Below are 15,294 nucleotides of genomic sequence, written 5' to 3' on the forward strand. Positions count from 1 at the left end.
GGGGGAAATGAGAAAAAAAGAAATAACAGGTATTTTTTTTTTAAAGTAAGATTGTGGGAAAAGAGATCAAACAATGTAAGTGGATGTTTTTAACTTACCTAAAGATACCATCAGAGGGAGTTGAAAATTTCAAGTCCAACAAAAGAAAACATTTAAAATAATATAGAAAGGATGAAAATAGAGGCTTGAACAGTATGTCAAGTGAGTATTATTAGCAAAGAGAAAATAGAGTTATCAATCTTATTAGTTCACAAAATCAAATTCAAGGTGCGTTTACATCAATAAACTGACCAACCACAACAGAAAGATTTAAGGGCCATTGACTTGAAATGTATGATAAAACCAAAACACAACTGGATGATGAAACGGACAAGACCACAGTCACTATGGAAGATTTATAGGTCAATTACCCCAACTCTGCCCTCCCCCCCCCAAACAAACCAACGTTAATGCCTGCTGGTGGGCTGCACTTGGCCGGCAGATACCTTGTCTGTCGCACAACATTTTTTGTGTGTGTGATGAGGTGTCAGGGCTATTCCTCCATAATAAGTTACCCCAACACAGAGGCTCAGAGGCAGGACTGGGATCGTCCGAATGCTCGTACTCACACGTCGGGCGTCTGGGTTCGGGGTGACTTGAGCAGGGGGCCCACGTGCACCCTCTCTGACCTGGCTTCTCCAGGAAGGGCGGCGTCGGGTCGTTGGCCCTCTTACATGGCGGCTCAGGTGTCCAAGCACAGGGTTCCGGGAGACAAGGCAGGAGCCTCATCGCCTTTTATGACCTGGCCTCCGGGGTCACACAGCTTCATTTCTTCCGTGTTCTGTTGCTTTAAACAGCCACAGACCTTCCCAGATTTAAGAAGAGGAGCACAGGCCCTCTGTCTTAGTAAGTCAGATAACTTACAGACATGCGTAAAGCCTCTTCAGTCCGTCCTCTGGCAGGCGATAACTTACACATACTCCTCCCAGACGCCGAAGTGCTCTGCTCCTTTCCAAAGGCCCCCCAGCCTCGAGACCCAGCGTCTCAGAGAAGCCCAAGTGCAGCTGGGGCTGCTCCGACATGGTGCCTCACTTGCGTGTGGCCCTCCGAGTACTCTGAGAATCTTCTGCCAGCAGGACTGGGAAGGACAAGTAGTCGTGTGTATGTATTTCCAGTCCTCACCCCAGGACTTTGTTTTCATTGCTTTTTAGAAAGAGAGGAAGGGAGGGAGAAACGTCGTTGCCGGAGAGAAGCACCGATCGTTGCCCCCCATAAGCACAGGGGACCAGGGATCTGATGCACCCCACAGAGCATCGAATCCTCAACCTTCGGTTGCGGGAAACACCCCAGACTGACTGAGCCCCACTGGCCTGGGCCAGTAGATGTATTTTGGATCCCATAAGTCCTGGCTCTTTTATATTCTCTCTAAATCTTACTTGAAAACTGACAGATCCTTTTTCAGCCCATCTCCTGTGGGCACTGTGGATGAAATAAACCACCGAAACTCTCAGCACTCTGTGTGGGGCTCTCCTTCGCTTCATCCAGCCCAGCAGCGGCAGCGGGTACCTGGTCAGCCGGCCGGCCGGCCAGCCAGCAGCGTCCCTGACATTCTGCCGCTGCATCCTCTTCTCAGCGGTCCCTCTGGGTCCTTCCAGCTCTCCCCGTCCCCTGGTCTCTCAGCCAGGGCCGTCTGTTTCTGCTCTAGTTACAGTAACGCCCCAGTTCCTGGCACCCAATTTTGTGCCAGTGACTGCTGCTCTGATAACACATCACAAACCTTGGAGAGGTGTAAGGCAGCTCCCTAGGGTGACTCACAGGCCAGAGTCACAGTGCCTCTGCTTGGCCCCTCCCTCTCCTCACAGCCTTGCAGCCCTAGGCCTCTATGGCAGTCAGCCGTGTAGGGCAGCTCGGCCGGGGCCCAAGGACAAGTACTCTAGGGAGCGGGTGCGGGGGTGGGGGGGTGCATCTCCTTTTTTGCCTAGTTTTGACAGACACTTTGGCGGGGTCATCCTGGTCCGCAAGCCTGCCAGATTCAAGGAAGGGGACCGGAAGAATGTCACAGAATTTCTCATCTGACAGGTTCACAAAGAGGACAAAGAAATTCAGTAAATTTAATTATTATTCCTTGAAATGTGACTTACCAGTTTATAAGTTCATATTAATAAAAAAAACCTTTAAAAATCACTTTAAAAAGCAAATACCATTTTTTAAGTAGGGATCCTGAATATGCCTACAAGATGGATTTTTTTAAAGAACTAATATACAAATGAGGTCTTAAAATGGCTAGGGATAAAATTTTCGGTGGTAGCATTATGCATGAGTTTTTAAAGTGCTGTCTGTCAGCCTAGGTGAAAGTGGCTGACGCTTCTACCAAGTGGTGTTAGGTGACTCCGGAGATGGCTCTAGTGATGACGGCCCCCGACAAATCTGTAACAAGTTTGAACAGAATTGTTCCACTGAAAACAATTAGGGAAGAGCAACATTTCATAAATGTGTACATCCCTCAAAGTATATTCAAGTTAAACAAATTTAGATCTTAATCAGAAAAACCAGTGGCTCATACACAGGGGTGTGCAAAAGTAGGTTTACAGTTGCAAGTATGTGGAAACAATTCATTCTTGTGTTACTTTATTGATTGTATTGCTTGTGTTACAACTATAAACCTCCTTTTGCTCACCCCTGTATCTGGTTGCTTTCTACTAAAGCATGTAGCCACTTTAGAAAAACATAGTAGTACTACCTGGTATCAAAATATATGCATTCCATATATATACTTTGCCATCTGAGTTAGAATGCTAATTTTAAAAATGAGTTAGGTTAAATGTCCTTTTTAATTAATTGTTGTAGCCTTATTTTACTTTTGAAAACTTTTAAAAAATGCCATTAAGAAAGTAGTTTCTAATTGCCTTTAAAATTTCATTTTAAAGGTTTTCATATATGGCTAGATTAATCTAGAAACCTTAAATTCTACAAAATGGGCAGTTTTTGGGAGCAAGATAATTATCTTCAGCACATCTGTATCTTCCTAAATGTGTTCTCATTCAGATTTTGTCATCGACCCGGTATTGTTTTCAACAAATTACCAACCATTAATTTCCTTATTTTTTCTATCAGGAAGCCCCTGCAATAATTTTTTTTTAAGTTTCTGTAATCTCTGATCATGTTCAGTTAAATGTGGGGAGGTAGACTTACAGTTTTCGTGACCTTGATTAAATGTCTTATTTCTGGACCAGGCACATTTTTAGATGAGGGTTAAACAGGCCCCTTCCCCTTACAGCATTGTGCTTTTAACACCGCAAAATGCTAAGTGAGTAAGAGAATTAACATGAAGGTACTCGAGGTAAAAAAACAAGTAACGGTTACTTTAAAAAATAGTGTGAAAAAAATGTGACTGTATTAATCTGACAATGTATTCATTTTTAGTATAGATTTAAGTGGAAGCTTTAACAATGAAAACATTAAGTGGTAATATTTTTATAAACTTTGATAATCATAGTATGCAAAATATTTTTCTTGGTTAAAAACTTTTTATACAATGTATTTGTGATGGCTAATGTTTAGTCAGGAATGAAAATGTTTGACTTTTACAGAAGCATTTGTTTTAATACCAATATTAAGATCATAAATCTTTTGCAGGAAAATATTTTCAGATTAAGGTGAAGTTTCAGAATACTGAGTTTGTTTTTGCCACTTTCTAGCCCTTGTTTCCATCGGTCATTGCTAAGGGCATTTTATTTTTAAAGCATGCCTTCCAGTGAACAAATGCTGTCCAAGTTAAGTATTGTATTAATGTACTCAACCAGAGGTTTCCAAGCTCCCTAACCAGTAAGCTGCCTCAGGGAAACACAAAATTAACCTGACTGAGGCAGTTTCCATAAATCATACCTACCTTAGAACCAGCATCATGTACATATCTTATTAAAAAGTTTCCGTTGTTTTGTGTACAGCTGTTATTACCAAAGAACCCAGTAAACATAAAACACTAAGTGGCCTCTGGATTTTTTCCTGCACAATTGTAGTCTGGATGCAATTAATATTATTTCATCCATACTTTTTCGTGGGTTAATGTAGTTTTCCTTCTTAAGAGGCAAAGCTTGCACCGTTGTATTTCTGTGCTACTTTCTTAAGCTGTTTTTCCTTCTGTCCATTTCTGTAGCTTTCCTGGAACTGGACAAAAAGGGACCGCAGAAGCATCACTTCGACCAGCAGCCTTCAGTGGCGCCTAGGAGGAACTACTCGTTCACGAGAGAGGAGGTGCGGCAGATTGACCAGGAAAACCAGAGGCTTTTGAAGGAACTGTCGAGGCAGGCTGAGAAGCCGGGAAGCAAAAACGTGATTCCTAGAAGGTCCATCAGTCATGCCCCCAAGCTGTACCACAGTGCTGTCAACCGACAGAGGGAACAGCAGAGGATTGAAAGAGAGAACCTGGTAAGTGACTGGAAGTTTTCAGTTACCAAAGAAAATGCATTTGTGTTGCTTTTAAGTCCAACTTACTGGAAACCCCAAAACAGCTCAAACTTCAAATTTAATTCCATAAAGTAGGTTTAGCTGTGTCTTTGCGTGAAATACATGATGGACTCTGAGCCTGTAAGGTACCGTATGTAGGTTTTTTTCCCCAGAAAACTAAGGGAACATTAAATGAAAATACGGAAAGCTCCATTGTCTCTCTGACTAGACCTGTTAACTTAGTGCAAGACCACAGGAGATGGTGTCCGAGTGTCGGATGTCTATATCTTCTGTGAAGTGTTCAGTCACTAGCTAAACCCGTTTCACTGTGTTGTATCCCCAAAAGCCAGAATAATTCATATGTCACCTATTTCAAAGAATAACTAACATTCTCATAGAGGTCAAATTTGGTGGTCTGCTACTTGAATTTATGAAAGGCATTGATTGTTAAGAAACATGGTTACACTCTGATGTTGTTCTAAGGCGTGTACATGGGGACTGTTCAGATCTTCACATTAAACCCTTACTTACGCATATCACTGGCTTCATGGACTTCAGTTCATGATAATTGCTGATGTTTACTGAGCTCTTACTAAATTCCCGGCTTTATCCTTGGTGTCTTCCAAATATCAGCGTATTGAATCCTGATATTGAATAATCCTGATTATTGAATCAGTATTAGCTTATTGATTCTCTCAGGTGGGGGCTATTTTAGCCACACCCTACAGATGAGCTAGCTGAGACCGAGAAGGTTGATCGGTCAGCCCCAGCACAGAGCTGGTAAGCGGCTGACCCGAGAGTCTAAACCCAGGCAGTGTCTTCAACTAAAATTAGATCCCTAGCACACAAATTCAGAGCTACAATAATTGATAAATCTTTTACCTTCCTACCAGAAATAGGATGTCTTCTCATTTATTCAGAGATTTCTTATACTCTACCTTGGTAAGGTAACTTGCTTCAAAACCACATAGTTTTATTCTGTTCTGCATGGAATTTTTTCATTCCATTTTCTAACCGCTTGCTTTTGTAAGCGTGATTTTTGTATTTTTATGGTATAACCAGCCACCTGTCAGACCCCGTGTAGAGCCACGCTGGCTCTAACAGCACTTCACTGTGAGCTGATACACTTTTAAAGCGGCTTGCCAGGCTCTTCGTGGTCAGAACACATGCACACGCATGCACGCACGTTTGTACTTCTGTGTCAGGTGTACTGCTCGGGCGGCGCCCATTACTCCACCGCCAGTGACAGAGACCAGTTCCTCTGCCGGCGGCCAGCGTGACTGCGGCAGCTCTCTTGCAGGACTCGCGCATTCACTGGTTGGCGGTCAGGGGTGGGGGGCCACTGCGCCTGACGCAGGTGGGGACAGAGCAGCATGGCCGTGCGGTGCGGGTGGGAAAGGAGAGCGGAGACATGGACAGAGTATAGCCGAGCCCCAAGCTTCAGGGTTAAAAGTGTGCTGTTAATCTGCATTTCTGGTGAATTTCAACTTCTTCATTATTAGTTTCACCACCGTTTTAACCCCTCTCATTACCAAGGGAAATAAATCAGAGGAATAATAAGAAAAAGTAACTTCATCCAGTAGAGGGCGCACTTGCTCCATGTAGACTCAATTATGTTGGAACTTGATTATTTCCAACAGGGGAGCCATGTTTTAATTCATGAATTTTGAAATATTCTTGTTAAGCCAGATTTTCTTATAAAAGAGCACAAGAATAATCTTAGCAGAGGAGAGGGAGTCAGTAAGATGATTAGCTTATAATTTGACTTTACCCTCTGGTAGTAAGGAGGTTATTTCTTTCTTCTACGTGTAGGTCGGTTTCCTTAGCTGTGAAAGGAGAGGGGCGGGACTGAAGCCGGGCTGGGGAAGAAGTACCTCTGCTGCAGGGATGTGTCAGGGCTGGCGCCTGGAGCTCAGACAGAGTTAACGTATTTCCATTTTAAATCCAGAGAAGTACAAATAAGTAGACAATAGCGTAGACCACAATCTTTCCACTCAGGAGTTCCTGTGTGCAAATAAAAGTAATGCATGTGTAAATTTAGAAATAGAGACTGTTCTTCAAAACACTAAGTGAAAAATAAAATCCTCTTTTTCTTCTGTTCTTTGCTGGTCTAGAGGAGTAATTTTAGAGCTCTTATAATGGGAACACTATTAAAAGGGGGAGCGATACATTGTCACAAAGATGAACATTTGTAGCAGACATGGTAGCTAGGGTGCGTGTTAGTCTGTTGAATGATCAGTACCTTTGTTCTCAGAACTTGAAGTAATTTATGGTTCGTTCAGTCTGGCTTCTCTCTGCTTTATTGTCTGATGTCTCCTTCCATAAAAGAAGTAAACCTAATGATAACTACGTGTGACTCCAGCTGCAGAAAACGGGAGAGCAGCCCTGGTTGTCCCTGACTGTGGGACACTTGTCACTACCCTCGGACGTCCTTCAGGGTCTTCGCGTTGTTGCTGCGGAAACAGGAGAGCGGTTCCCCTCTGTGCGGAACTGCAGGGACCGTGAACACGATGTCCAGTCCTTCCCTCGTTCTGACCTTCCTGCCTCTGAAGGTGGGGTTTAGGCTGGGCTGTGTTTCTTTCCAAAAAAAAAAAAGAAAAAAAAGATACTTCTAAGATAAAAAAAATGAAATATTTAGACAAATTATTTTGAGATTCATTATTAGAATCTGAATTGAGTAGCAGTTCTAAGATTTTGTAGCCCATAAATTGAAAAATAAGTAATCATTCTCACCATTTTTCAGTTCATTAAACAAATATTTAATTGTCAACTATGTAAGATACTGGAAGGAATATAAAAGTATAGGCTTAAAATACTGGCATACCATGTAATTTATAACTTAGCTGGGAAGATATACTGTTACATGTCAAACAACTAGACAGTAATACAAAGCAGTGTTAATGGCAGCATGAATACTGAGTAAGTTATTATTGTATGCCAGACATTGTCTCACTCACCTCCCCGAACTGTTGGAGGTTTATTGTTACTATCCCTATTAAATTACTTGGTCAAGGTTACTTAGTCAGTGGCAAAGCCAGGATATAAACCCAAGTCTTTCTGACTAAATAACTTACATTTTTTATCCCTCTATTACAAGTGTTTACGACGTTTTGAACTATAATTTTTAAGTTTTCTCCAGGCGTTGTAAATTGATGAGTGAACTGAAATGTATATACTTTTTTTATCCTCACCCGAGGACATTTTTTCATTCCTTTTGAAGGGAGCCAAAGGGGGAGAGAGAGATACTGGTGTGAGAGAGAAACATGGATTGGTTGCCTCCCGCAGGTGCTGGGACCAGGCAGGGATCAATCGTTTGCGCCCGGACCAGAATCAAACCCGGGACCTTTCGGTGATGGGCCGATGCGCCACCCGGCTGAGCCACACCGGCCAGGGCTGAAATGTATGCGCTTTTGATTGTAGGGTTTGAACTGCAATCAGTACTTCGTCGTTTTGATACTGTTTCCACAAGCAAAAGCAGTCGGTCATTCAGCTTTTGCTCAGCTTACGGAAGTAGGGCCCCAGACTGACACGCGGCGGCGTGGCCCCGTGGGGCTGGGACAGCTGCGCCCGGGCGCGGCCCCTCCCTGGGTTTGCACGCAGACTCGCCCGGCGACACATCAGGACTGCAGAAGGGGTGCGCTCTCTGCCTTGCCTTCAGGTGACTTCACAGTTGATTTTGATGATATTTGTGTGTTTTACGTCTGATGAATGAGCACTGCAATTTTCTTAAAATTTAAAGAAAAATATGCATCTAACCAAAAAACTAAATTTAGGAACTTAGGAGTTTATTTTTAAAATATTGAGATTTCCACCAGCAAACAAAACAAAATTAACAGGTAACTGAAAATATCAAGTTCTCTTTCCCATGCATCCCACTCTGGAGAGCTCAGTGGGTAGTTAATAGGATAATTAGGTAAAACAGTAAATGTTGCTCCAGCCAGTGAAATACATTGATGATGTGATACATAGGAAGTCTCTTACTCAGAAACTTCTAGGCTATAAATGTCTTAGACATGCAACGGTACTACCTTCCCAACTAAGTTATAAATTACATGACAGGGACGTATTTTACATTGTTTTGTTTCCTCCAGTATCTTACATAGCTCTCAGCAGTTACAAACTGTAGAGAAAGAAGATACAATCTTAGGAGGTTTTGTCACCCAAATTATCCATCTTCTCTCTCTACGACGCAAGACAGGGTTATGAGGGAAAGACCACAGACTGGACAGATGGAGCCGAGTGTAAACCAGAGCTCTCAGCTCAGCGGGGACCACTGGCACAGGCGGGCAAGGCTTCCCGAGGAGCTGACCGTCTCCTGGCCTTCGAAGGGGCAGACCGGGGAGGGGCATTCCGCGCAGGAAGAGTGGCTGGCAGGCAGCGCGCTCGCGGTGCTGCCTGCTTCTTCGCGCGATCTGCTGCTCTGCCCCGGTCTCCGTTCGTTTCTGCAACGCCCTTCTTCTCTCCCTTCTCCAAACAGGTCTCCCCCTGGAAATTTTGACTCTACCTGCGCCCCTTCCTTCTCGGGGGGTTGCTCAGAACATGGTAATAGAACCTCGGAATAGAAGGGCAGGGGGAGGAAATGCTAAGAGCAGAACACTAGGTAGGAGAAAAAGTCCCGAAAACGTTTGGCGTGATGGTTCACCATGATGTGCGTGTACTAAATGCCACTGAGTGGTATGGTTCAAGCGGTAATTTCATGTTACATATACTTTGCCACAATATGAAGAAAAGTTAAATTGAAAAAGAAAAAAAGATTGTGCAGAGGGAAACTTGTTCTATGACAGAACAGCCGAGGCTGATATTTTAGTGTGAAGCGTCATGGTGCAGGACACAGTTCTCTTCTCGGGCAGGTCAGTATGCTACAGAGAAAGTTTAAATCAATAAAGAAAATAATAAAGTACAACCATGGATAAATTCCCAATGCGTTGGTCTACTTAAATACTGTTCCTTTCTCAGTGATGCCTGGGGAAAAGCAAACAATAGAAACTCTTTCACCTTATGATTTGTAAAGAAAGAAAATAAAATTAGGAATATTATATGTTAGACTTACTGAATCTTATTAAAATACCATGTTATGCTGTATCGTGTTGCCTTGGCTGGGTGATTTATGTATGCTTTATATTCTATAATAGTTTATTTTCTAACTTAACAGCAGAAACTTACTTCTCAAACTGAATTCCATGCAGAATCTCTGGCACGTAAAACAGACCATCAGAAAGCGTAGTGGGACTGGCAGAAAGCGTAGTGGGACTGGCAGAAAGCATAGTGGGACTGGCAGAAAGCATAGTGGGACTGGCGGAAGTGAGAGGTGGGAGGGCCCTGCCCACAGGCCGTTGCTCAGTGCGCGGTCACCCTGCCGCCAGCACTGCCATGGGACCAGCTAGAGGGTTTCCAGCAGTTGCAGTAAGTTTGTGGTCATTTCTGTGCTCTTAGCATTATTCCCATTATGTCATTTTTACGAGAAGGTCAGGTTTAATGTATTTCAACTTATAGCACCTTTTCTAAAAGTGCGGCCTGATATGACAGAGAGATGTGCCTGCAATCCGTCGTGAGAGCCGTCCTGAGAGCCGTCGTGGTTCTGGTTAGCTGGAGAGCGGGTCACAGCCCTCAGGTTTTCCTGCAAGTGTGTTGTTTGAAACACATGTTCCCGTGGCGTGTCAGCAGTGACTTAAAGCCTGTTTTATTTCATGAGTTTCAGGCTCTAAAGATAGTTTTCCTTTTGGGAAAGTGTTGCCGTTTCTCTGACACTGACTTTCAAACTGCTTCTCTCCGAACGAAGGCGCTGCTGAAGAGGCTGGAGGCCGTGAAGCCGACCGTGGGCATGAAGCGCTCGGAGCAGCTGATGGACTACCACCGCAACATGGGCTACCTGGGCGCCGCGCCCTCCCTGCGACGGGTCCGGTCCACGCTGGGCCAGTACAGCCCGCTGAGTGAGTGCACTCGGAATGGTTCTGCGCTTGTTTCTGTCCTTTCTTAAAAATACAGCTTCTGTCCTTACGACCGAGCTTTAAAAGGCTGACCTGTGGAATGCGTGTTATGAGTTTTCACTGGCATGCTATGTTGTGTGTGTGTTCGTTCACTTAACGTCAGGTTTCGTGTGCAGCAGGGAACGGTAGCACAGGAAGGAAACCAGGAGAAAGAGCCACTGAGAATATCAGTAGTGTTCTTAGATAATGGAAGAGAGACTTTCAATGACTTCAGTGTATTTATTAAAGGAAGAAGTGAGTAGATGGGCTGTTTAAAGGTTGCCGGAACATGTTCCCGAGCCAGCGAAGGAGCCCTTGTGTGTGCTTTGTCTTCCTCACGGGGGAACCACACGAGACTCAGCCGTCAGCGGAGGCGTCAGCCGCGATCCCTCCTGCTGCGCGCTGCGTGGTCAGTGGCTGCGTGGTCAGTGACTCGGCCCGTCCATTGGCGGTGTGTGCCGGAGAACGTGGCGCGGAGGGGCCGCTCAGTGCCGGGCCCCGCGGTGCACGGGAGGGTGCACGGGAGGGCCGGCCCCGTCCGGGACGGGAGTCAGTGCTCTTACTGCCCGTGTGCGTCCCGGGCTAGGGACAGTAGGAGCCAGCACTGACAGGGGGTGGCAGCCACCCACCAGGCCACGGCTTCCTAGCGCTCACGTGACTCCTACCTCACCAGTCAGGTGACCGGCAGTTCCCCTCCCGCCTGCTCCCAGTGTCGCTTCCTCGGCACGGGGACTGAGATGGGGCCTCGTTCCAGTGAGCACGCGGGGTGCTGGGTCTTGAACGTGGTACGTTTTTCTGAATAAATGTACAAATGGCTGTAGGAAAAAGGTTTTTTTTTCCAGTTGAATCATATGGTAAACTTTTTAAAACCTTTATTCCCACCCCAAATCTGTTGAATCAAAACCCCCTAGTGCAGAATCTGGGGGTGTTTGTCATTCCATTTTTTAAGCTCCACAGGGAACTCCTCAGTGCATTTCTGGTTGAAAATTCTATTGGACTAAAAACACACGAGATAGGAAAGAAAAAGTTAGTGTTAAAATTAGGAAGTTAGTTAAAATTAGGGAGTTTATCTGATGATGATTTGTGTGTTTAGCTTAAGTCATTCACAACAATCTCCCGTTTTTGTGTGTTCTCAGGAGGAGCCTCCAGGACGTCGAGCGCCACCAGCGGCCTCAGCTGTAAGAGCGAGGGGGCGGCTCTCGACGCGTCCCGCGGCCTGTTGCTGAGGCCCAAGCCCCCCAATGTTCGCGCAGCTTGGTTATAAACACTTTTTACTTTACCCGTTGTTCATCTAATTCTTACTGGATTGCTCTTGTGGATTAGTGCAGTTCTCTGTGTGAGCATCTGTAGTAAGTGTTTTAGGAATTTTAAGTTGTACAACACTGAGTTGTAATTTACTGTAATTTAATGCGAAATTGTTTTCAAAAAGCGATGGAGTGTAAAATCGGCGTCCCCGACAAGAATGTGCGCGTAGGAGACGCGCCTGTATTTGGTGGAGAGTGCGCGTGTGCTGTCGCGGCACGGACGCCGCGTCCGCCGTCGCCCGACAGAGCGGCTGGGGCGGTGACACCGCACGTCGGACCCCGTGTTGGCGGCGCGCGCCTCGTTGTATTTCGTTTTCATTTCCCACGCGCTCCCAACCACGAGCATGACTCCTAGACGTAGCTTCCTTTTTTGTTTGCTTCAGGATTTAGGTGCCATGTATGACTCATGGCTTGACTAGAACACTTTCTTATTAACGAAACCAATGTTGAAATTCGTTTTCATTGGTGGAGCTGATTTCCTGGGGCAGTCCTTAAGGGTTCTCCAGAGACATCTGCTACCTCTGCCTGAGGGTGCTGAGTTAGACCTTAGAATTTGATCAGCCGTTCCAGACCGTTCCAGACTGAGTGTCTAAGGAAGTTCCATTTAGTAGCCTCTCTCGCGTGTTTTTGTGCACTCAGATGGGGCGCTGTCAGTGGTTCTGAGAGGTGGGGTAGGCCTCAGCGCTGCAGTCCGTTTGTGTGGGGAACAGTTTGCACACGGAAACATCATCACAGCAAACACGGGTCGTTTTTGAACCAGCAGAACAGCACCGCCAGTTTGAAGAGCCGAGAAGTCCATCCTCAGTTGTGTCGGAAGTGCTTGAAGTAATACTGTTAGCAAGTTGTGTTATATTTAGTGTTTATTGTATTGTATTAAGTGTTTGTTGAGGTTAAGAAAGAAACGTATTGTCTCACAGCTTTAGAAGTTCCAGCTAGTGTTTTCAAGGGCTGGAAAAGAAAACTAAAACATAAACCGTAAAGGGGGAAAATCACATATTGTTGGGTCTGCTTTCAATGTCTGCACATTTTCTGGTTTTGGGCTTATAGGTTGAATCCTGGAATGTCGTTTTTGCTAGTTCCACTTTAAAGTCTTCACAGTCTTAACTGGAGTAGAAAGGTATAATATAGTTGACTTTTGAAGTTAGAATTTTTTTATTGTGTTATACAACAAAGCATATCTCAGCCATGGTTGCTTCTGCTGTCCTGGTATCACTGTTTTTCATTACTGGCCTTTTTACTGTAGCCTTAGCATGGATTGGAAAGTTTCCATATTAAATGCCAAACCTTTCTTTTTTTCCTACGAATTTTTTGTCTGTAGCTGCAGTAAGAAGATTGGCATTTTCTGGGTTAATCGGGCTCTGCAGCACGTCTGCGGAAAGCCACACTGCATCTTACAGACACCGCTGCAGAGTTTCTCGGACCTAGTGAGACTGTCGGTCCGCAGACTGTGCTCAGGGTGGGCGCGTGGGGCCAGCGGGGCTAACAGCCCCGCAGACACAGCCCGGCGGGGGGCTCCAGAGTCGGCTCCCAAAGTCAGTGTTGCGTGACGCCCTGTTCTGGCGAGCGGCTTTTTCATCCGCGAGTGTTCTGCTTGATGTGCGAGCCCTAGCTACACTGGGGCAAGGCTTTATCTCTAACTTATTGTGCTTTTAATGTTGGTATAACCTGTCGTTACGGGGAAATGAGATGATGCTGAACTGAAAACTCGGCATTTGAACATCTGTCTAGTAGTGATTAGCCAATGTTTTAAAATTGGTTTTAAGTTATTAGGGAAAAACATACGTCAAAACTTTTAATGTCCTAGTGGCATTAGTCTCTGAACATTGTGTATGACCCTTGCCATGTGTCAGGTACGACACGACTTCATAGGCAAAGCTGTACTTCGGCTTTAGACACGAATGTGATGCCTTTCGTTTTTACTGCTCCGACAGGGGAGGGAGGAGCACCTAAATTACTGACAGGAATTCAGCTGGAAGGAAAAGTCGGGAAGAGCAACTATTCATTTCCTCCGAGCAGAATTTACGCTTCCGTTGTCAGGGTTACTTATCTTGGTGCAGGTAGAAGGCTGGTCATTGCCTAATGGGACGTTCTCTCGTGGGAGTCAGGGGACTTGATGAAGGACACACAGTTACACCGTTCTCACTGTCGAAGACGTACAAAACGAAGGGTCGTCTAGCACTACTTTGTGTTTGGTTTGCTTGTACCTCACTGTGTATATACTCCGACGATTTACTTCTGCAAGTAGAAATTACACTAGTTCCAAAGTCTCAATGGTTAGGCAAGATTCTTATTGAGAGTTATTTTCCTATCTGTCACGTGTTAATGTTGCTTCCTTTTTGATAAGATTCCATGAAAGATTTTGAACAATTAAGAATCTTTCCTAAGGGATAGCTATTATCTCTCGGGCTTCCCCCACTTCCTTTTCTCACTCTCCATAAAAAACTACCTTCTTAACTACTACAAATAAAATTTTTCTGGTTTGCTTATAATTATAGCGTAATGCAGTTGTTTTCAACCCATTAACCCAAATGTCCAAAATGCATACCTAGACAACTTTCAAAAGTGGTCGTTGTGATGGATTTGATTGTGTCCTTGTCCAGACTCAAATACTGCACACCGTGGAAAGTGTTATGACCCATATTATGTTGGAGACACAAGTTTAATTTACTATATTTTGATAATTAAATTCACAAATGTTTAATATTGTAAATGCCAAAGTCTTTACCTATAAATGATTATGTAACATCCTAGAAAATGTGCTTAATGCTAATGACTACTTTAACTTCCATGGATGGAGATCAGCAAGAAACTGAAAAATCAGTACGCTTCTTAAACTTTTCAGTCTGTTGTGATGTGTTTTAGTCATCAAGAACTAGCTTGGCATAATGAAAACAAATAAAAGAATTAACGATAACTGAGTTTTGAGACTACGTTTCTCTCTCAAATTCATGGTCTTCTTCCCATTGAAAATTTATAGTTATAGCCTTTACGTGCCACGCAAGACTAAGAATTGGTGAAAATGAAGATGGAAGGAGGGTGCTGTTTAATAGAATTTCTAAAGAGTTTGGCCCTGGCTGGTGTAGCTCTGTGGATTGAGTGCGGGCTGCAAACCAAAGCATCACAGGTTCGATTCCCAGCCAGGGCACGTGCCCGGGTTGCAGGCCATGGCCCCCAGCAACCACACGTTGATATTTCTCTCTCTCTCTTTCTCCCTCCCTTCCCTCTCTAAAAATAAATGAATCTTTAAAAAAAAGTTTGCTTGAAATCCCATTCTAAAACAAGTTATCTGATTTCTGTAAAATTGTTACGATGCTGCAATGGACACTTTGTTACAGATTAAAGGAGTGCCTTCTAAAAGTATCCGTCACCTATAGCAACATTTCACACATGTTGTGAGTGACAAGAAATACCCATTTTAAAACTTGCTGTTCAGGCATCAATTTAGGAAGTAACGTCCTTTTACAGAAACTTAATGAGGGTGTTTTCCTATGAACCTAATTTCATGTTGCTGTTAAGTGAGAGAATTTGGATAGTCACCAAAGGATGGTTTAAAAACTCTGGCCCTGAATGTACAGCACGTGTCTCACGGTGACAGTCTC

The 15,294-nt window shown here is 44.4% G+C and overlaps 1 protein-coding gene across 3 annotated transcripts in view; it reads left to right on the forward strand.

The window, feature by feature from the left end:
- The window catches only part of CFAP97 (cilia and flagella associated protein 97), a 28,569-nt gene extending 13,960 nt beyond the window's left edge, over window positions 1–14,609 (forward strand). For all 3 annotated transcript variants that reach the window (XM_045821537.1, XM_045821538.1, XM_045821536.1), the window contains exons 3-5: window positions 4,136–4,407; window positions 10,205–10,355; window positions 11,528–14,609. In XM_045821537.1, coding sequence (XP_045677493.1) covers window positions 4,136–4,407; window positions 10,205–10,355; window positions 11,528–11,655 — 551 coding nt within the window. In that variant the 3' untranslated portion in view covers window positions 11,656–14,609. The remainder of the gene's footprint in view (window positions 1–4,135; window positions 4,408–10,204; window positions 10,356–11,527) is intronic.
- Window positions 14,610–15,294: the final 685 nt, after the last annotated feature.

Source organism: Phyllostomus hastatus, unplaced genomic scaffold (assembly GCF_019186645.2).
Source record: "Phyllostomus hastatus isolate PE091 unplaced genomic scaffold, TTU_PhHast_1.1 phas_scaffold_46, whole genome shotgun sequence".
Lineage (NCBI taxonomy): Eukaryota > Metazoa > Chordata > Mammalia > Chiroptera > Phyllostomidae > Phyllostomus > Phyllostomus hastatus.